At 52.4% G+C, this 19827-nt stretch overlaps 2 protein-coding genes across 2 annotated transcripts; both read left to right on the forward strand.

Annotated features, from left to right (window-relative positions):
* The first annotated feature begins 1146 nt into the window (after window positions 1-1146).
* LOC114502103 (serine protease 42) lies at window positions 1147-9697 on the forward strand. Its single transcript, XM_036030425.1, has 5 exons — window positions 1147-1317; window positions 5770-5926; window positions 6344-6606; window positions 7422-7582; window positions 8816-9697. Exons 1-5 carry the CDS (start codon window positions 1275-1277, stop codon window positions 9050-9052), a joined length of 861 nt encoding a protein of 286 aa, XP_035886318.1. The 5' UTR covers window positions 1147-1274; the 3' UTR covers window positions 9053-9697.
* Window positions 9698-14754: 5057 nt separating this feature from the next.
* Window positions 14755-18747, forward strand: LOC114501856 (serine protease 44). Its single transcript, XM_036031506.1, has 5 exons — window positions 14755-15091; window positions 15407-15563; window positions 16197-16462; window positions 17586-17749; window positions 18511-18747. Exons 1-5 carry the CDS (start codon window positions 14755-14757, stop codon window positions 18745-18747), a joined length of 1161 nt encoding a protein of 386 aa, XP_035887399.1.
* The last annotated feature ends 1080 nt before the right edge of the window (window positions 18748-19827 follow it).

Below are 19827 nucleotides of genomic sequence, written 5' to 3' on the forward strand. Positions count from 1 at the left end.
CCGTCTGCTGTGTTGTGGGCCCCGGGCCCCTTCTCCCCAGCCCTGCCCCTGCCTCGTATGATTCTGGAAAACTTGGCCTCCCACCTCTCGTTTCCTTGCCCGCGGGATGATGCTGCGGTGGGATTAGAGAGGGGGCCAGTGCCGGGGAGCAGACGGACCCCAGGAACAGTGATTTCCAGAAGACGGGAGAAGGGGGCTTTCGGGGGAGTGGAAGGGCCAGGCAGTGATCAGGCCCTGGGCCCGGGGTTCGGGAGGTAGGAGATGCCACAGGCAAGTGGGCAGATGGTGGACACGTCCGGTGGCTGGAAGATTTTGTCTGTTAGCTCTGGAGCCTGCACTTTCCGGCTGCTGGGGGCCCCTTCTGAAAGTAACAATAACAGTGATGAGTACTGATTGAGCACGGCGAGTGCCAGGCAATGCTCTAAGGACTTACAGGTATTAACGCATTCTCTCCTCATTACAGTTCTATTCATTCAGTCCATTCATCCATCATTATTTAAACAGATATTTATTGAGAGCCTACTATGTGCCAGACATATTCCAGATGCTGGGAATACGGCAGCGACACGACAGACAAAACCCCCGTCTGCATGAAGTTTACATACGGAAGGGGAAGACCGCCGGTGTACACAGGAGGAGAAGATACAGTCTGTCAGATCGTGAGGAATGCTGCAGAGTGCGGTACAGGGGGTGGGCGGGATTGAGAGCACGGAGCTGTATGGTGGGACAGTTTTCGAGAACGTGTCCCGGGGAGCCTCGGTGAGGAGGTGACATTGGAGTTTAGCTGGCCCACCATCTCTTCACTGAGAAAGATTTTTAGAGAAGGACATTTGCAATCAATTCCGTGGTGGGGAACATTAACTTTGATGTTATCCCCCGGACAGAATTCCATTCTTGTCCTTAGTTGACCTGTGTTACTACAACAGCAACAACAACAACAACAACAAACAGTATTCAGTTCTTATTTTTTAAAAAATATATTTCTCATTTCATCAATAAACAAAATTGTGGAAATTTGTTTTCTCTCTTATTATATATAAGTACCTGCATAATAGTCCTGATTTTGTCTCTCAGCCCACCTGAGATATTTACTCTCTGGCCTTTACGGAAAAAGCCTGCTGACACTGGTGTAGACCCAGGAGGGGAGGCAATGAGCTGTGTGGGTATTTGAGGGCAGAGGGACAGCCAGTGAGGCACATCTAGAAGGCTCATATGGCTGGGGCCCTGGGAGTCAGGAGGACAGTGATGAGAAAGGGTCACAGGAACCTGGGCACATGGTACGACGTCCCGTGCCAATTCCTAGGTATTTGCAAAAATGTGAGTGGCTAACATTCATAGGATATGTTTTTCCCTATTATATGTTCTAATTTGTTATTGCTAAGGAGTAGAAAGCTATTGATTTTATGTATTGATCTTTCCCCAGCCCTCTTAGTTTTTTTTCTCTTATTGTTTTATTCATTTTTCAATTGGTTCATTTGGATTTGTTTTAGAAGGCAGTTACATCTTTCACAAATGATGCATTGCAGATCTTCCTGCCCATATATAACTCAGTTTCTTCCTCCCCTCCCTCCCTCCCTCTCCCCCTTCTCTCTTTCCCCTTTCCTTCCTACCCCTCATAAAGATGAGAGTTTAAGTTTTCAAAAGAGTCTCAGTGAGAGGTGTCTCTGTTGTATAATTTTGCTGACCTCCCTGAGGCAGGGGCAGAAGGCTTGATCCTTTGACTGGGCCTGGATGCACATGTGGGGAGCAGGAGGGGCAGACACAGACCCCAAAAGGGGAAGTCAAATGAACGCCTGAGCTGATTAGATGGTGCTCTAGGAGAGAACACTGACGTTGAGCAGCTCTGAACGTGAAGAAGACTAACAGGTGGCTGTCCCTTGAGAATGCACAGGTTGGGTGGCTTCAGTGCGTGCACCCATGGTCTCTATGTCTCTCCTCTGTGCTCTGCCATCCTCAGGACAAGTGCTTTCAGAAGCTGATGCCCATAGCCTTGCAGGGCACTCAACACCAGCCCAGTGAGCCCACCTGTTTTCATTCACTGTTAGGGGATGGGAGCGGGGCCACTGGTGGAAGGTTCTTGAGAAGAATGAGGAGGCCTTGTCTGAGGTTCCCAAAAACTTTTCCTGAAACTTACTGGCGGGCATCAGGTCACCTGCCATTCGGGACCCAACAGTTACGACCTTAGATGGTATAGTGGTGAATAGCTCTACGGTTGGGCAATGGGGTGATTTCACCTCTCAGAGACCTGTGGGTACCCAGTGGTGATGGGTAATTACTGGGAAGGGGAATCTTTGTTGGAGCAGCAACCACCTTAAGACAGCTGTCATTTATTTGGCTCCCACTTGTAGATACACAGCTATGAACGTAACAGGAACTTTCTGCCGCTATCCAAATGGGATAATACTGTGTACATCGGTTTTTATTTTGCATGGTTCAGTTAATGGTATGCCTTCCAGAAGTCTGAAGGAAGACGGAGGGCTAAAATCACGGTGTCAGCAGCGCCCATTCCTTCTGGAGGCCTAGAGAGGAATCTGTTTTCTTGCATTTTTTAGCTTTTGGATGTTACCTTCATTCCTTGGCTTGCGGCCCCTCTTTTCCCACCTTCAAAGTTAGCACGGTTGTGTCTCTCTGACTACAGCCAAGAAAAGTTCTCCACTTGTAAGGATTCGTGTGATTATATTGGCCTCACCCAGATAGTTCAGGATTATGTCTCCACTCAAAGTCCTTAAGGTTAGTTACATCTGCAAAGTCCCTTTTACCAAGTAAGGTAACATATTTGCAGGTTTTGAGGATACAGATGTGCGTGTACAAATATCTATTTGAATCCTTGCTTTCAATTCTTTTGGGTACATACCTAAGGAGTGGAATTTCTGGATCATATGGCAATTCTATGTTTAACTTCTTGAGGAGTTGCCACACTGCTTTCCACAGTGGTTGTACCATTTTAAATTCTCACCAGCAATGCACAGGGTTCCAATTTTTCCCCTCTTCACCAATATTTGTTATTTTCTATAGTGTTGAGTTTATGTTTGTTTTTTGGCTAACATAACGGGTGTGAAGTGGTATCTTATTGTGATTTTTGATTTGTATTTCCCTAATGATTAGAAATGTTGGCCATCATTTCATGTGTTTATTGGCCATTAGTGAATCTTCTTTGGTGTCTATTCAATTTCTTTGTCCATTAAAATTTTTTTGTTGTTGTTGAGTTGTAGGAGTTCTTTACATATTATGGGTATGAATCCTTCATCCGATATAAGATTTGCAAATATTGTTTCCCATTCTGTGGGTTTTCTTTCACTCTATGGCTAATGTCCTTTATAGTACAAGAGTTAATAATTTTGGTGAAGTCCAGATTATCTATTTTTTTTTCTCTTTTGTCTGTACTTTTGGGGTGATATCACTGTGATTTCCAAGAAATCACTGCCAAATCCTGTATTCTGCTTTGTTTTCTTCTAAGAGTTTTATAGTTTTAGGTTTTACATCGAGGTCTTTGATCCATTTTGAGTTAATTTCTGTATATCGTGTAAGGTAAGGGTACAACTTTATCCTTTTGCGTGTGGATATCCAGCCTTCCTGGCACACTTTGTTGCAGATACTGTTCCACCCCATGGAATGTTCTTGATACCTTTGTTTAAAATCATTTGACCATATATGTGAGGATTTTTCCTGGTCTTTCTATTCTATTCCCTTGGTCTATATGTCTGTCATTATGCCAGTACCACAATGTTTTGATTACTGTGGCTTTGTAGTAAGTTCTGGAATCAGAAAGTATGAGTCCTCCAACTTTCTTCTCTTTTTCAAGACTATTTTGGCTATTTCAGATCCTTGAGATGCCATATGAATTTTAGAATGGTCTTTTTGATTTCTGCAGAAGAAGTCAGTGAGATTTTGATAGGGATTGCATTGACTCTACAGATTGCTTGGATAATATTATTTTAACAAGATTAAAGCCTTCTAGTCCATGAATATATGGCATTTTCCCGGTTTACTTAAGTCTTCTTTAATTTACTTAAGCAATGTTTTATAGTTTTTAATGTATGGGTCTTTCACCAACTTGGTTAAATTTATTCCTAAGTATTTTATTCTTTTTGATGGTATTGTAAATGAGATTTTTATTAATTTCCTTTTGATTGTTCACTGTTAGTGTACAGAAATACAACAGATATTTGCATGTTGTCTTTGTATCTTGCAACTTTTTTGAATTTATTATCTGTAATAGGTTTTGTGTGTGTGTAATATTTAGGGTTTTCTATATATAAGATCATGCTATCTGTGAACAGAGATAATCTGACTTCTTCCTTTCCAATTTGGGTGACTTTATTTCTTTTTCCTGCCTAATTGCTCTGGCTAGGACTTTCAGTAAGATGTTACATAGAAGTGGTGAAAACAGGCATCCTTATTTTGCTCCCGCTCTTAGGGAAAAGCTTTTAGTCTTTCATGTGAGTATGATATACACTGTGGGTTTTCATATATGGCCTTTAAGATATTGAGAAAATTTCTATTCCTAGTTCACTGATTTTTTTTTATCATGAAAGGGTGTTAAATCTTGTCAAATGCTTTCTTTCATCAATTGAGATGTGTGTGTAGATGCACACATATGTATACCATATAGATTATGAGCATAATTCCTTTTACTTCCTTGAACATATTGTATTTAAAATAGCTCTTTTTGACGTGCTTGGGTAGTCTGTCCAGCACATGGGGCCCCTCAAAGACAGCTTCAGTTGTCTGCTTCTGTTGCTCTGCACTGGTCCAGCTTTCCGGTTTCTTTGCATGACTTGCAAATTTTTCACGGAAAAGCAGACATCTTATATCATATGTTGGAGCAAGTCGGGACATTGGAGAGCTGGGTGTTCCTCATCTCATTCCCAGATGGCCTCTCCTCACCAGCGCCAGGCTGGGTACCACACCAGAGAGGGCAGGGGCATCAGGGGACACCCGCCTTGGAAGTGTCCCCCCAAACTGGGAGGGCAGTTTCTCCCAGAGGTACCCGAGCCCCTCGGTACCGGGCAGGGCTCTCCGGCTGGACACCGTCTGGAGCGTGGATCTCAGGGAAACAGAGTGTGACATTTCCTGCTCCCGCTAGGAATCTTGCGATGCCAGGCCTCGTGGTTTCTGCCCCTTGGATGACCCCATGGCCCCCCATTTGGCGCCAGGCCACGAGGGGGCGCTCCTGGAGGGCCGAGGCCACCGGCGGTGCCATGGCGTCCTTGGGCCTCCTGGTCTGGCTTCTGCTCCTTCAGCCCTGGCTCTGGAAGGCCCGCGCGGGTGGGGAGGGGACTCAGGATGGGACTGCGCTGCCCTCACGCTCTCCCACACCCTCGCCCTCGGGGGGCAGCCTCCAGGACCCCAGGGCGAGCCCGGGGAAGCTGCCACCCACAGGGGTTCCCGGACCCTCGGAGGCCCCCACCTCCCAAGCGGCCGCCGGAGGCTTGAAGGTGGTGGAGTTCACCTCAGGTGACTCTTTGTGTTGGGAGTCACGAGCGAGGGCTGAGGCTCAGGCAGGGACGCGGGGCTCCTTGGGGGAGGGGATGGGGGGTGGGGGACCAGGCTCCGCCCTCAGGGTCCAAGTGACCCCAGTCCTGCCTGTGGAGTCCGCGCGGGACACAGCTGGGCCTTGGGAGGTCAGAGGGACACGGCCTGGGGACTCCGAAGCACGTCCCTGGAGCCTCGGAGGACGCGGCCTTCGTGGGTGTAGTGGGAGGGGGCGCCCCGGGGAGACAGGCCCCGTTTACTGGGGTCCTTCTGCCCACACTGTCTTCGCTGCAGTGTGCGGCCGAGCGCTCTCGAAGGTCGTGGGCGGCGAGGAGGTGGAGGAAGGCGAGTGGCCGTGGCAGGTGAGCCTGCGGATCAGCGGCAGGCACGTGTGCGGGGGCACCCTCATCACGGAGCAGTGGGTGCTGACGGCCGGCCACTGCATCTTCAGGTGAGGCGCGCGGGCGGAGGCGCCGGGCCCGCCCTCTGCAGACACCCGCCACCCGGGTCTTCGGGCCGGGGGATGGGGGGGCGGTGGTGCAGGGCAACCGGAAGTGGAAGCGAAGCCTGAACCGGAAGCCGAAGAAGCCCACGTGGCGGGGATCGGAGGGCTTCGGCGTCGCTGGCCTTGTGCTTTGGAGCGCTAGATTTGCGGACAAAGTGGAGATTTGGGAGAGCCGACCAGCTCGGAGAGTCATTAGGCGGGGCCTGGGGAGAGGGCGGTGGGGGCGAGGGGAGGGGGGCTGCGGCCCGCCCTGGGAAACCTCTGAAACTCGGGGGGAGGCCAGGAGGGGAGGCCGGGGTGCAGGCGGGCGGGAAGGGTGTGTTTCCTAGGGTCTCCGCGAGGGGCCTGCCCTCTCTCCACCAGGCGACACGATTACAGCGTCAAGATGGGCGATCGGAGTGTCTTCCAGGAAATCACCAGCGTGGTGGTCCCGGTCAAAAGCATCACTGTCCACCCGCGGTTCACCACGATTGGAACCATTCACCATGATCTGGCCCTTCTCCAGCTTAACTACCCAGTGAATTTCACCTTCACCATCTTCCCCATTTGCATCCCTGACGTGACTTTCAAAGTGGCAGTTGGGACCAGGTGCTGGGTGACCGGATGGGGCAGAAAACAAGAAATCGGTGAGACTGGGCCCCAGCGTGCCAGCTGGGGCGGGGGAGAGGCAGCCTGGACTAGGCCAGGAGGCCGCAGGGAGGGACAGGGCGGCGGAGGGCCGCCGGGGATGTGGTTCCTGATCACCTGGAGCTCAGAAATTGGGCCACTTGGAAAAAGCACCCGTCCTGGGAACCTGAGCGGCTTTCAGGAGAAGAAATACCCCCGGGGGAAGTTCCCTTCTGCAGATTTGTGGGGAAATGGTGCTGCCTGGCTGCTTTGGGGGCTCTTTTAGGTTGCTTGGAGCCAGAGCCAGATGCTGTGGCATTCTGTGCAGGGCGGATTTCCACTCGGGGTGTGGCGTGCTGTCTGCCGGTCAGACCTGTAACCTCCCCGGAAGTGCCTGTCCTGGTGGGCACCTGGCAGCCGGTCTGGGCAGAGCCAGGGGAAGCTGCAGGGCCTCCTGTCTCTGCGGTGAGGCTGGATTTAGTGCCCTTGGGCCACTTTCCGTCGGAGTCTGTGATCCTGCTCCCCAGCAAAGTCACTTCCCTAGTGCACAGGACACCTGTCTCTCTGACCGCTGACACTCAGAGTGACAGGCGCTTGGTTGTCATTTCTCAACCAGTAAGGCTGTGCCTTTTTCTGTCCTGACCTGTCCTTCTCCTGTCTGGGTTTTGGCTCTCACCTTCTCTTCTCTCCGTGTCAACTTGGGGCCTCAGTTTCCTCTGGTGTCAGATGGGGACAGTGCCCACTGTGCTGCCTTCTTCGGGGTGGAGTCTTGGGCGCTTGGGGGCTTGCTGTCCCCTGCGCAGGTCCACCCACTGCTGCGTGTCTCAACTTGTAGGTGGTGAACTGGCTTCATTTACTCTCCAGAAGATTGACCAGTACGTCATCTACTATGATAAGTGTAACGAGATGATGAAGAAGGCCATGTGGAAGACCAGGGACGTGGTGCTGCCAGGGATGATCTGCGGCTACAAAGGCGTGGGGAAGGATTCTTGCCAGGTGAGCGCACCGACCCTTTCCCGCCTCGGCATGGAGGCAGTCACCACGGAGCTTCCTCACTCCCGAGTGGCGGGGCCCGGGCTATTGACTCCCTCCTCCTTGCACCCTTACTTAAGGAGATGCAGGGGGAGAACCCCCCTGGTGGCCCCCCGAGCTGCCCCACTGCCTGGGGGCCCTCCGGGGTGTGGGGAGGATGGGGATAGGGAATGCTAAAATGCGAGTTCCCTTCATTGAGCTCCTCCTAGGTGGCACTTCCCGTGCTGGTGTGAGCGTTACCCACAGTAGGTGGCTCAGGCCACCACATCGAGCCGTGCAGCGCAGACATCATCCCTATGCTACAGGTGTGGTGAGGGTCGAGGACATTAGTTCAAGGTCCCCCCCGCCACGAGAGCCTACAGGCCCCCCCGGGCCCATAGTCTGCCCTGTGCACAAAGCTGCCCTCCTGGGGAAGGGCTGTTTGAGCCAGGTCTTAGAGGATGCATATTTGGATTTCTGGTAAAGGGAACAGTATTTTAGGGAGAGGGAAGAACACAGACAATGGCTCAGAGGTCCAAAGGGACATGTCACGTTTAGGGAACATTTCACAGGTCTGGAGCAGTGAGGTAGCAGCTGTGGCCAGAGAAGGGGGTTAGAACCAGAATGGGTGTGGCCTGGAACGCCATACCGAGTTTCCAGATGCCTTCCAGGCAGGACTGTAGGCTAGGGAGAGACGCTGAGTCCCGAGCAGGGCCCGGGTCAGTGGGGGGGGTGGGGACAGAGGTGTGTTTAGTCATTCTTGGTGCCTGCGTGTGAGGATGGGGGGGAGGGGAGGCTGAGTGTGTCTGGCCGAGACGGTGGGTAAGGGCGCCACCAGGGTAGCTTCGGGGAAGGCCAAGAGCTCTTCCGGAGCCGGGGGGCATGTGTACGGGGCGCCTGGGAGTGGGGCTCACACTGTGGAGGCAGCGGGCTCTCTGGGTGAGGACCTCTAGAGAAAGTCCGGGCCGGATGAAAGGATCTGGGGGCTCTCATCAGAGGTGGCAGAGCGTTTTACAACCACTGCGGTTTGGGAAATAACCAGTCATAATAGCCTTGGAGGATATTAAAGTTTTCCCGTTAACTTTTCAATTCTTAGTGCTCACGTGCACAGGACCCGGCCTGGCGGGAGCCTGGGGAAGGCCCGCCGCGCAGTGCGACCAGTTTGCTCGGACCCCGGTGCCCTCCCAGGCCTGCAGTTTGCTTCTTCTCTTTCTCCAGGGAGATTCTGGGGGCCCCCTGGTCTGTGAATATGACGACACGTGGGTCCAGATGGGGATCGTGAGCTGGGGCTTCGGCTGTGGTCGTAAAGACGTGCCTGGAGTTTACACAGATATTGCGTTCTATGCTAAGTGGATCGTCGCAGTGGTGAACCAGGCTGCCGTTCTGTACCCAGTGGTGCTCCTCATCCTGCCCCTGTGTCTGGGGCTGCCCCTGGGCCTCCTGGCGACCCCGTGATCACCCATCACTGCCACACGCTCCCCTCCTGGTTCCCAGGCTCCTCCGGGACCTCTCCTCCCGCTCCTCAGCGCCCTCCCCTCACTTTCCTGTTGGGACCCACTGACCCTGCGGAGAGCCACACAACAGAGAGCAGAGGCAAGACTGGGGTCCTGAAAGCGTCCCTGCCTGGTCCCCAGGCCCTTGCCTCCGCCCCGCCCCCACCCTGCCAGGAGGGAGGGGTGGAACCACCCAGCTCCGGGGCCAGCTGACCTGCCAGGCGGATCAGGCGCTGTGAGGACGTCTCGGAGCACATCTGCCGAGGAGGAGACGTCATCCACCGAGGACACCTTAGACCTGACACTTCGTCCAGCCGGTCGGCTTGCTGACTGTCCAGAGGGAGTGAAGGAGGTGTCACCCTGTCCCTGCTGTGCTGTGGTTTCTGCAGGACTCGGGTGTCTGGGGCAGGGGGAAGCTCCCTGCACCCCAGTGCAGATCCACCTGTGAGTGGCCAGGCTCTGCCACGCCAGCCTTCCTGGGTCAGCCCCTTTCCCGAACCCCGTTCCTCAGCGTCCTGGCGGCCACATGCAGGCTCAGCCCGAGTTGTGTTGAGGCGTGAAGGAGCTCGGAGATTTCTGATGTCAGTTGAATAAATGTTTGGAGGCTGGCTCGTGTGTTCTGCATCTCTGCTGGTTTGGGGCGCAGGGGCCCTGAGGTGAACTTAGCTCACATTCATTGTGGGAAGAAGTTTCTGATGCTCTTTAAGCCTTGCAGTGAGAGGGGAGGCCCTGGCCCACCCTGATGGGTGCTCCACAGGCGGGTCTACGGGTGGGTGTACAGGTGAGTTCCTCTGGTGCTCCACGGCTGTCAGCGTGTCTGCAGGGAGCTCTGTTGCCGAGTTACCATGCATCTGGGGGGGAGGAGGTGAGAGCCTGGGAGCAAGAGGAGTCGGGCAGCACATCCAGCCTGCAGCCCCTGTTCTCTGCCTGGTCCAGCAGCTCCCCGTTTAGGTGTACGGAGCCCTGTACGCCAGAGCACCTTGAGCAAGCTGCGCAAGACAGGGTTGAAGCGCAGGGAGAGGATAAGTCGGGTCACTGGCTCCGTGCTGGCTCATTCCCCTCCCTCCCTTTTGCCCCAGCGGAGCTCTTTGTCATGGTGCAGAGCACCTCACCACCCCTATTTCCTTTCCTGTTCCTGCAAGTTCGAGGTCGCCTTCTTTCAGGAGGGGATGCTGTGAGTTTTGCATACGAAAGGAAGATGCATGTGAATGTTTAGGTGGATGAAGAAGCAAGCGGGGCAGAGATTGCTGACCAGCCGGTCCCTTGCCCCTGGCACCCTTCCTCCCCCATCTGCGCTTGTGTCGCCCAGGGTTACACGGCTGCTGTTCCGAGCCTCCCGTGTATCTAAATGTGGCACTAAAGTCCCGGCTAATGAAACACAAACACATGTTGGGTATGGATTTGGGAAATATCCTTAGAGGGAGGAAAAGCCCTTCTTCATCACTTTCTTCTCTCCTGGCTGGAATGTGCATGTGGTGATGGAGCTTGAGCAGCCATCTTGGGATATGAGGGACACGCTTAGGGCAAGGGACAGGAATTTAGGAGAAAGTTGGCTCCCCAGAATTGGTAGGGCTGCCATTATAGCTCTTGATGCAAGAGAGAAACAACCTCTTTTATTTTATTTTCTATTTTTAAAGATTTTATTTTATTTTTAGAGAGGGAAGGGAGGGAGATAGAGAGAGATAGAGAAACATCAATGTGCGGTTGCCGGGGGTTATGGCCTGCAACCCAGGCATGTACCCTGGCTGGGAATCGAACCTGGGACACTTTGGTTCCCAGCCTGCGCTCAATCCACTGAGCTACACCAGCCAGGGCTACGACCTCTTTTAATTAAGACCCTGTCATCATCAGTCTCAGTTATTCCTAGAAAAACCTCATCCTGACTGATTGAATTGGTATTCTCTGGGGTTTATTTCCGGGTGGCTTTGAGTATGAGCATTTAAAGTCATTTATTATTAAGACTAAATTCCTTTTATTTCTACTTCACTATATGCCATTGCTTTCTTCTGTATTCACTTTGTAAAAATTGAAGGTTAAAAGCTTATGTCAACGAATGACTATTATCTCTTAGTGAATTTTTATATTATTTTCTTTATCAAGGTGTAATTTATATTTAGTAAAACGTGCGCATTGTAATGCATAATTTTACGAGTTTTAACAAATGTGTCCTCCATGTTAATGTCACGCAAATTATAATAGATACTATTTCCATCAACCCAGGACATTCCCTTGTGTCCCTATTTAACCATCCCCTCCCAGAGACACACACTGGTCTGATCACTATCAGCTTGCATGTAATTGAATCACATAGTAATGCAATTATACAGTAATTGCTCTTTTGTGTCTGGCTTACCTTCCACATACTGTTTTTTTTTTTTTTAAGATTTTATTTATGTCTTTTTAGAGAGAGGAGAAGGGAGAGAAACATCAGTATGCAAGAGATACGTCGACCAGTTTCCTCTCGCAAGTCCCCAACTGGCATGCCCCCAATACAGGGGGACCTGGCCAGCAACCCAAGCATGTTCCCTGACTGGAAATCGAACTGGCGACCTTCTGGTTTGCCCGCCAGCACTCAATCCACTGAGCCACAGTAGCCAGGGCTGTTTTTGAGATTCACCCATGTGGTTATGCGTACCATTAGTTCATTCCTTTTAATTGTTGAATAATAATCGTTGCACGAACTTTTCCACAGTTTGTTTTTGCTACTGTTGGACATTGGGTTGTTTCCAGTTTGGGGCTAACAAACATTTCAGGACAAGACTTTGGGTGTCTATCTGCTCCCACATCTTTTAGGAATAAACCTCGGAGAGGAACTGGTGGGTCACAGAATAGACGCATGGTTCAATATCCACCTTATGATCGGAGGCGCTGATCTCTTAGCCACCCGAGTTGCCACGGTCTGGCATGTAGTGCAGTAGTGTGTCAGGACTTGCTTTCCGAAGAAGGCACAGTTTCTTCACTGCAGACAGCATGGTCTTGCTCCAGAACTATGGGCGACTGTAATGTGACTCTCTGGACAGGACATAGCAGAGACACCTGACAGCATTTTCATTCCCCACAGCAAACTCGAGCACTGTAGGGTTTGCTAGGTCACATACCCTGAGTGACAAGGCTGCTCGTCCCACCACCTGACTCCATCGCTTGATGGGAGGAGCTGCAAAGCGCTGGGGCCACTTTTGTGCACGTCATCCAGGTCAACCTCACCCCTCGAGACGTTTTATTTCATCACATTCCTTTTGCCATGTGGAGCAATATATTCACGGGATCCAGGGATTAGAATGTGGATGCCTTTGGGGGGCCGTTATCCTGTCTACTACAGGGTTGTTTCCAGATGCTGGCTACAGTAGTCCCCCCTTATCTGCAGGGAATATATTTCAGGACCCCCAGGGGATGCCCAAACCATGCACAGCACTGAATCCCATACATGCAGTTGACCCTTGAACAGCATGGCTTTGCATGGCACAGGTCTGTGGATAGACAGATTTTTTCCAATAAATATGTGCAGTAGAGTACATGTATTTTCTCTTAGAATTTTTTTAAAAACGTTTTCTTCCCTCTAGTTTATTGTAAGAATACATTCTATAATACATACAATACACAAAATATGTGTTAATCAACTGCTTATGTTATTGGTAAGGCTACCTGTCAGCACTAGGCTATTAGTAGCTAAGTTTTAGGGGATCCAAAAGTTATATGTGGATTTTTCTTTTTTAAAACTCTCAGTTTTGTTATTTATTTTGAAAGATTTTATTTATGTACTTTTATTTATTTTTTAAAAGATTTTTTATTTATGTTTAGAGAGAGGGGAAGGGAGGGAGAAAGAAAGGGAGAGAAACATCAATGTGTGGTTGCCTCTCATGCACCTCCTCCTGGGGACCTGGCCTGCAACCCAGGCATGTGCCCTGACTGGGAATTGAACCTGTGACTCTTTGGTTCACAGTCCGATGCTCATTCCACTGAGCTACACACTGAGCCACACCAGCAAGGACTATTTATGTATTATTTTAAGGGCTGTTTTTAGAGAGAGGGGAAGGGAAGGAGAAAGAGAGGGAGAGAAACATCAATCTGTGAGAGATACATCAATTGGTTGCTTCTCACCCCGCCCCCCCTCAAGTGGAGACCTCGCCTGCAACCCAGGCACATGCCCCGACTGGGAATTGAACCAGTGACCCTTCTGTTTGTAGCCCAGTGCTTAATCCATTGAGCCACACCAGCCAGGGCTATATGTGGATTTTCCAACCACAAAGGGTGTTGGCACCCCTAACCCCCATGTTGTTCAAGGGTAAATTGTGCTGTGTTTTCTCCTATACATACATACCTATAATAAGTGCAATTTATAAATGAAGCCCAGCAAGAAACAACAATAACTAGTAATAAAAAAGAACAACTATAACAAGATAATGGAATAAAAGTTACGTGAATGTGGTCTCCAAATATCTTAATAGTGTGCTCACCTTTTTCACTGAAGGGAAGTACTCTACAGTTTCTCATTGGCACGTCTAAATTACCAGTCTCTATCACTGCTCGTGCGCTTTGAGGCCATTATTGGGTAAAATAAGGGTGCCTTGAACACAAGCACTGTGATACCGAGACCGCCAACCCGATGACGCAGATGGCCACTGAGTGACTAGCGGGAGGGCAGAGGACACAGCGTGGAGGTGCCGCACAAAGGGATGACCCACATTCCTGGCAGCACAGAGCGGGGCAGCGTGAGATTTCATCACCCTGCTCGGAACGGAGGGACCTTTAAAACGTACGAATTGTTTATTTCTGGAATTTTCCATTTAATATTTTTGGACTGCAGTTGACCAGGGGTAACTGAAACCACAGAAAGTGAAACCGTGGATAAGGGGGAACTACTGTATTATGAATTTAGCTACTATAAACATTTGAACAGTTATTTTTGTGTGTGAACATAAATCTTTATTTCTCTGGGATAAATGCCCAGGAGTGCAATTACTGGGTCGTATGGTAATTGCATATTTTATTTTTTAAGAAACCGCCAATCTGTTTTTCAGAGAAGCTGTAATATTTTACATTCCTACCACAATGTATGAATTATCCAATATCTCGGTATCCTTGTCAGTGTGCGGCATAGTCACTATTTTTAATTTTAGCCAGTCTGTTAGGTGTGCAATAATATCTCATTGGGGTTTTGATGTGCATTTTGCTGATGGCTCTTTTCATGTGGGTGTTGATTTTTTTTTTTAAAGGGAGCACTATTATTTCTAACGCAGTGGTTAGTCAAGGGCAACGTTTCTGTTGAGTTTAAATTTTTCATTGTAACAAGCAGGAGAGGGACCTGCTGAGAAGGGCCTAATCCAAGCGCAGCAGGGCCTTGCGGATGGATCCGTGTGAACATCAGGCACTGGGGTGGCTGCCGCTCTCTGCGGCCAGGGAGCTGGGCCAGGAGACGCCGAGTGCCGGGGAAGCACCCCGTTACTGAGTCCGTGCCAAGCTGGAGAGAAAGAAGACTCACCTGAGTTTCCCACGACTCCGCAGCCGGCCCAGGCCCCGACCCCCGGATGACCTCACGGCGCTGGGGGTGGGGGGACAGCGGTCCTGATTGCGCACAGACCCCGGCTTCCCGCCAACACCCAAGGCAGGGGCTGCAGCAGCCGCGAGGGGGCGCCACCAGAGAGGGCCGAGGTCACCGGCGGTGCCATGGCATCCCTGGGCCTCTGGGTCTGGCTCCTGCTCCTTCAGCCCCTGCTCTGGGAGGCCCTTGCGGTTGGGGAGGGGGCGCAGGGCGGGACTGCGCCGCCCTCACGCTCTCCCACCCCCTCGGAGGGCGGCCGCCAGGACCCCGGGACGAGCCTGTGGAAGCTGCCACCCGTAGGGTTTCAGGGGCCTTCGGAGGCCCCGGAATTCCCTGTGGCTTCAGAGTCCCCCGATTGGGTGGCGTTTACTCCGGGGGGCTCTGGTTCCCACGCGGCTGTGGCAGCTCCGCAGACATCACCCCCAGCCGCAGAAGCGGCCAGAAAACTGGCCATTTCTACAGGTAGGGTGCCTGGGCCCCGCCCGGCCACAGGGAGCTGGCCAGGTCCGAGGGCCATGGGCCCTGCCTTCGGGGAGGAGGGTCTCAGGGCCCACGATTTTCCGCTCGAGGTTCGGCATGGACCCAACCCTGCCCTCGAGTCCTGAGCGGCCCGCACCATTCCTGGAGGGTCTGGGGGGGGGGTGGGTAAACAGACCGGCCTTGGGGTGGGAGGGGCCGTGGCCTTGCTCTGAGATTTCGGAGGGTTACCTGGCCCCAGTGGTGGTCGCGTCAGTGGCTTTACTTTCTCCCTCCCCTCCCTCCCTTGGCCTGTGGCAGTGTGCGGCCAGCGCACCATGCGGATAATCGGCGGAAGGCCGGCTTCCGAGAAGAAGTGGCCCTGGCAGGTGAGCCTGCGCATCAACGACGAGCACGTGTGCGGGGGCTCCCTCATTGGCAGTCGGTGGGTGCTGACCGCGGCCCACTGCGTGTTTGGGTGAGTGTTCCAGGACCCGGGCTTGGGCTCCGGGTCCGGCTGGGTGGGCCTGAGCTTTCTCTTTCTCATCTGAAAAGGGATCACAGCCCCTCCTCTTCAGGTGGTAGGTAATGTTCCGGCCCTTGGTAGGCTGGAAAGATCCGAAATCAGGTTCAAAGCCACTTCTTTGAAGCCAGTGTGGGCTAGCCTTCACCAAGTGGCAAGCAGGGGGAGAGACAGTGTGGGGACAAAGCCGGTAGGGGACAGTGGGAGCACAGAGACTCGCAAGGGGAGTGGGCTGTAAGAGACCAGTTTGGCTGGATCGGTGGTCTCAGACTGTAACAAGCCGAGAAACACCTGCAGAGCTCGTTAAAATACGGAGTGCCTGTCCCCAACCCCTAGGGTTTCTGACTCAGTAGCTCAGGAGGGGGTCCTGAGAATTGGCATTTCTGACAAGTTCCCATGGGATACTGATGCTCATCTGAGAACCAAACTTGGAGAGCCAGTGGGTGGAGCGGCCGGGGGTGCGGGGAAGGGGTGTGGTTCGGAGGGAGGGAAGCGGCTGATGGCCGGCACTGGTGGAGGCAGGACCAGGCTGGGAAGGACCTAGAACACGCGGAAGGGGGATGCAGACCCTCCAGGCTCTCTCTGCAGCCATGTGGAGTACACGGTGAAGATAGGAGACACACACCTGAGGGAAACCTCCACGATGGCGGTCAAGGTCCCCGTTCAAGACATCGTTATCCACCAAGATTATAATTCTCTTGGAGTAGTCCAAAATGACATTGCTCTGGCCCTGCTCGAGTTCCCTGTGAATTACTCCTCGTACATCCAGCCCGTGTGCTTCCCCGAAATGGCTTTCCTGGTGCAGACTGGCACGGAGTGCTGGGTGACTGGATGGGGAAAGCTGCGCGAACAAGGTGAGACTGGGACGCAGGTCCCGGCTGGGAAGGGGCTGCCTGGTGCCCTGGGCTCAGCCTACGCGCTAAAGGGAGACACAGGGAGGCCATTTTCTAGCCAGTGGCCAAGGTGGGGGGGGGGGGTGGAGACGATGCTGCCAGGGAGTGGTTTGACTGTGTTGCAAATCTCTATCAGTGTGTCAGGACCTCAGGGCTCGGGTGACGAGCAAGGGGGGGTTTAGCTCAGTGGTGTTGATTTGTCCGCTCCTCTGAGCTGCTTCAGACTGGAAGTCCTTGGCTTGGTGTTTAGGGAGTTTTCTGTGAGTGAGAAGAGGCCCTTTCACTTAGCATAATGCTCTCCAGTTCCATCCATGCTGACAACTGTAATTGAATAATAATAACATCATTTAAAAAAATAAAATAAAGTAAAAATAAGAAGTTTGGAGGCCGACAAAAAAAAAAGAGAGAGAGAAGCCCTGGCTAGTGTAGCTCAGTGGGTTGAGCGCGGGCTGTGAACCAAAGTGTCGCAGGTTTGATTCCCAGTCAGGGCACATGCCTGGGTTGCAGGCCACGGCCCCCAGCAACTGCACATTGATGTTTCTCTCTCTCTCTCTCTCTCTCTCCCCCCGCTTCCCTCTCTAAAAAAAAAATAAATAAAATCTTTTAAAAAAGAGGGAAAAAAAAGAGAAAGAGAGAGGGAGAGCGAGCAGCAAATGCCTCACGATGAAACTGCAGGGCCTCCTATCCCTGGGGAGAGGCTGGACTTGGTGCCCTTAGGGCACTTCCTGTCTGAGAGTCTGCGATCGTGCCCCAAAGTAAAGATAACTCACTGACGTATAGGACACCTGTCACTATTACTAACGGTACTCAGAGTGACAGATCCTTAGTTCTGATTTCCCAGGCTCGTAAGGCCCCGCCTCCTCCTGTCCTGATTGGTTCTTCCTTCTCTCGTCTTGGTTTGGATTCTTACCTCCTCCTCTCCCCAGGTCAACTCTGGGTCTCATGTCCTCCAATGTCAAGTGGGGACCATGTCCACTGCCTTCATAGGGTGCCTGCATGTGAACACACCGCCTGAGGGTGGGGGCCAGGGCTTCCTGTCCCGGCCGGCTGAGCACACCCACCTACTCCTACACTATCTGCACAGATTCCAAAGAGGACGCTCCGGAACTGCTGCAGGAGGCCGAGCAAAGCATCATTCGCTATAAGGAATGTAATGAAATGTTAAAGAAACTGTTACAGACGTCGACGGACATACTGAAGAAAGGGGTCATCTGTGCGTACAGTGACCTAGGAAAGGACTCCTGCCAGGTCAGTTCCTGGCCCTTTGCTGCCTCAGAATTTTGGTTGTCCCCCCAAAGCTTCTCCGTCCACAGGCAGAAGCGCCTGCATCACCTGCCAGCCCCTCCCTTCACCCTTCATTCAAATTAAGGGGACTCAGCGGGGCCCGTTTTCAGGAGGGAGGAGCCGATGTTGCCTGGAGGGGACAGGGCGCAGGGGAGGTTCAGGCGGGAAATGCCAGTGATGGATCACGTGCTTTGAACCCCGCCTTTGTGGTTAGCAATGTACCGAGATAACATTATTCATTATTGTTGTCACAGAATGTGTACATTTTCTCTGCTTATAGTCAGTATTTTCTGTGCAGTTTTTAAAAGAGGTTTTATTTATTTATTTTTTAGAGAAGGGAAGGGAGTGAGAAAGAGAGGGAGAGAAACATCAATGTGTGGTTGCCTCTCGTGTGCCCCCTACTGGGGACCCGGCCCACAGCCCGGGCATATTGCCCTGACTGGGAATCAAACCGGCGGCCCTTTGATTCACAGGCTGGCACTCAATCCACTGAGCCACACCAGCCAGGGCTGTGCAGCTTTTTGAGTATACATACAAATTGTGTTTGTTAAAAAATTTCAATTAAAACATTTTTTTTCAACTTTTAAATGTTTCTCAGAACCCTGGGCCAGGCGGGTGCCTGGGGAAGCCCCGCACATGCCCGGCCGCCCAGGGCCTTGCAGGGCACTCAGCCTGTTCTGGTTGTCGGCCCTCTTCCATTGCTCTGTGTCTCTCTCTTTCTCCAGGGAGACTCCGGGGGCCCCCTGGTCTGTGAATTCAATGACTCGTGGGTCCAGGTGGGGATCGTGAGCTGGGGCTTCGGCTGTGGTCGCAAGAGATACCCTGGAATTTACACAGACGTTAGTTTCTACAAGGACTGGGTCATTCATCAGATGAGTCAGGCTTTTGCTCTTCGCTCAGCAGGACTCCTCATCCTGCCCCTGTGTCTGGGGCTGCCCCTGGGCCTCCTGGCGACCCCGTGATCACCCATCACTGCCACACGCTCCCCTCTGTTTCCCAGGCTCCTCTGGGGCCTCTCCTCCCGCTCCTCAGCGCCCCCCCCCCCTCACTTTCCTGTTGGAACCCACTGACCCTGCGGAGAGCCACACAACAGAGAGCAGGGGAAAGACTGGGGTCCTGAAAGTGTCCCTGCCTGGTCCCCAGCCCCTGCCTCCGCCCCGCCCCCACCCTGCCAGGAGGGAGGGGTGAATCCACCTAGCTCTGGGGCCAGCTGACCTGCCAGGCGGAGCAGGCGCTGTGAGGACTTCTCGGAACACGTCTGCCGAGGAAGAGACGTCATCCACCGAGGACACCTTAGACCTGACACTTCGTCCAGCCGGTCAGCTTGCTGACTGTCCAGAGGGAGTGAAGGAGGTGTCACCCTGTCCCTGCTGTGCTGTGGTTTCTGCAGGACTCGGGTGTCTGGGGCGGGGGGAAGCTCCCTGCACCCCAGTGCAGATCCACCTGTGAGTGGCCAGGCTCTGCCACGCCAGCCTTCCTGGGTCAGCCCCTTTCCCGAACCCCGTTCCTCAGCGTCCTGGCGGCCACATGCAGGCTCAGCCCGAGTTGTGTTGAGGCGTGAAGGAGCTCGGAGATTTCTGATGTCAGTTGAATAAATGTTTGGAGACTGGCTTGGCCGTTCTGCGTCTCTGCTGCCCTGGACGTGGTGGGGTGCATATAACATTCCCTGTGGTGGGCCGTTTCCCACGTAGGGGCTATATAGGGTTCTTTTTAAGCCCCAGGAGTGTCCAACCTTTTGGTGTCTCTGTACCACACTGGAAGAAGAAGAGTTGTCTTGGGTCACACATTAAATATAATGCAAGACATAATCATCACAAAAAAATCTCATAATGTTTTAAGTAAATGTACGATTTCGTACTGGGTGCATTCACAGCCAGCCTGGGCTGCGTGCGGCCCGCGGGCCACGGGTTGGACACCCACGATGAGAGGGAGCGGTGAGTCCCTGGCAGCTCCGATGTGAGTCCCAGGGACGGTTTCAGGCAGCTGGGCCACGCTCCCTGTGCCCCTGTGGTCATCATCCGTGGGTCTGTAGGGGGCTTTGT

Source organism: Phyllostomus discolor, chromosome 7, assembly GCF_004126475.2.
Source record: "Phyllostomus discolor isolate MPI-MPIP mPhyDis1 chromosome 7, mPhyDis1.pri.v3, whole genome shotgun sequence".
Taxonomy (NCBI): Eukaryota; Metazoa; Chordata; class Mammalia; order Chiroptera; family Phyllostomidae; genus Phyllostomus; species Phyllostomus discolor.

Excerpts from the sequence above, each read along its gene's own strand:
- LOC114501856 (XM_036031506.1), top strand. The coding sequence starts at position 14,755 with ATGGCATCCCTGGGCCTCTGGGTCTGGCTCCTGCTCCTTCAGCCCCTG. Across the intron at positions 15,092-15,406 it reads AAAACTGGCCATTTCTACAG|TGTGCGGCCAGCGCACCATG; the intron begins GTAGGGTGCCTG and ends GGCCTGTGGCAG. Across the intron at positions 15,564-16,196 it reads GCGGCCCACTGCGTGTTTGG|CCATGTGGAGTACACGGTGA; the intron begins GTGAGTGTTCCA and ends CTCTCTCTGCAG.
- LOC114502103 (XM_036030425.1), top strand. The coding sequence starts at position 1,275 with ATGGTACGACGTCCCGTGCCAATTCCTAGGTATTTGCAAAAAT. Across the intron at positions 1,318-5,769 it reads TCCTAGGTATTTGCAAAAAT|TGTGCGGCCGAGCGCTCTCG; the intron begins GTGAGTGGCTAA and ends TCTTCGCTGCAG. Across the intron at positions 6,607-7,421 it reads GGGCAGAAAACAAGAAATCG|GTGGTGAACTGGCTTCATTT; the intron begins GTGAGACTGGGC and ends CTCAACTTGTAG.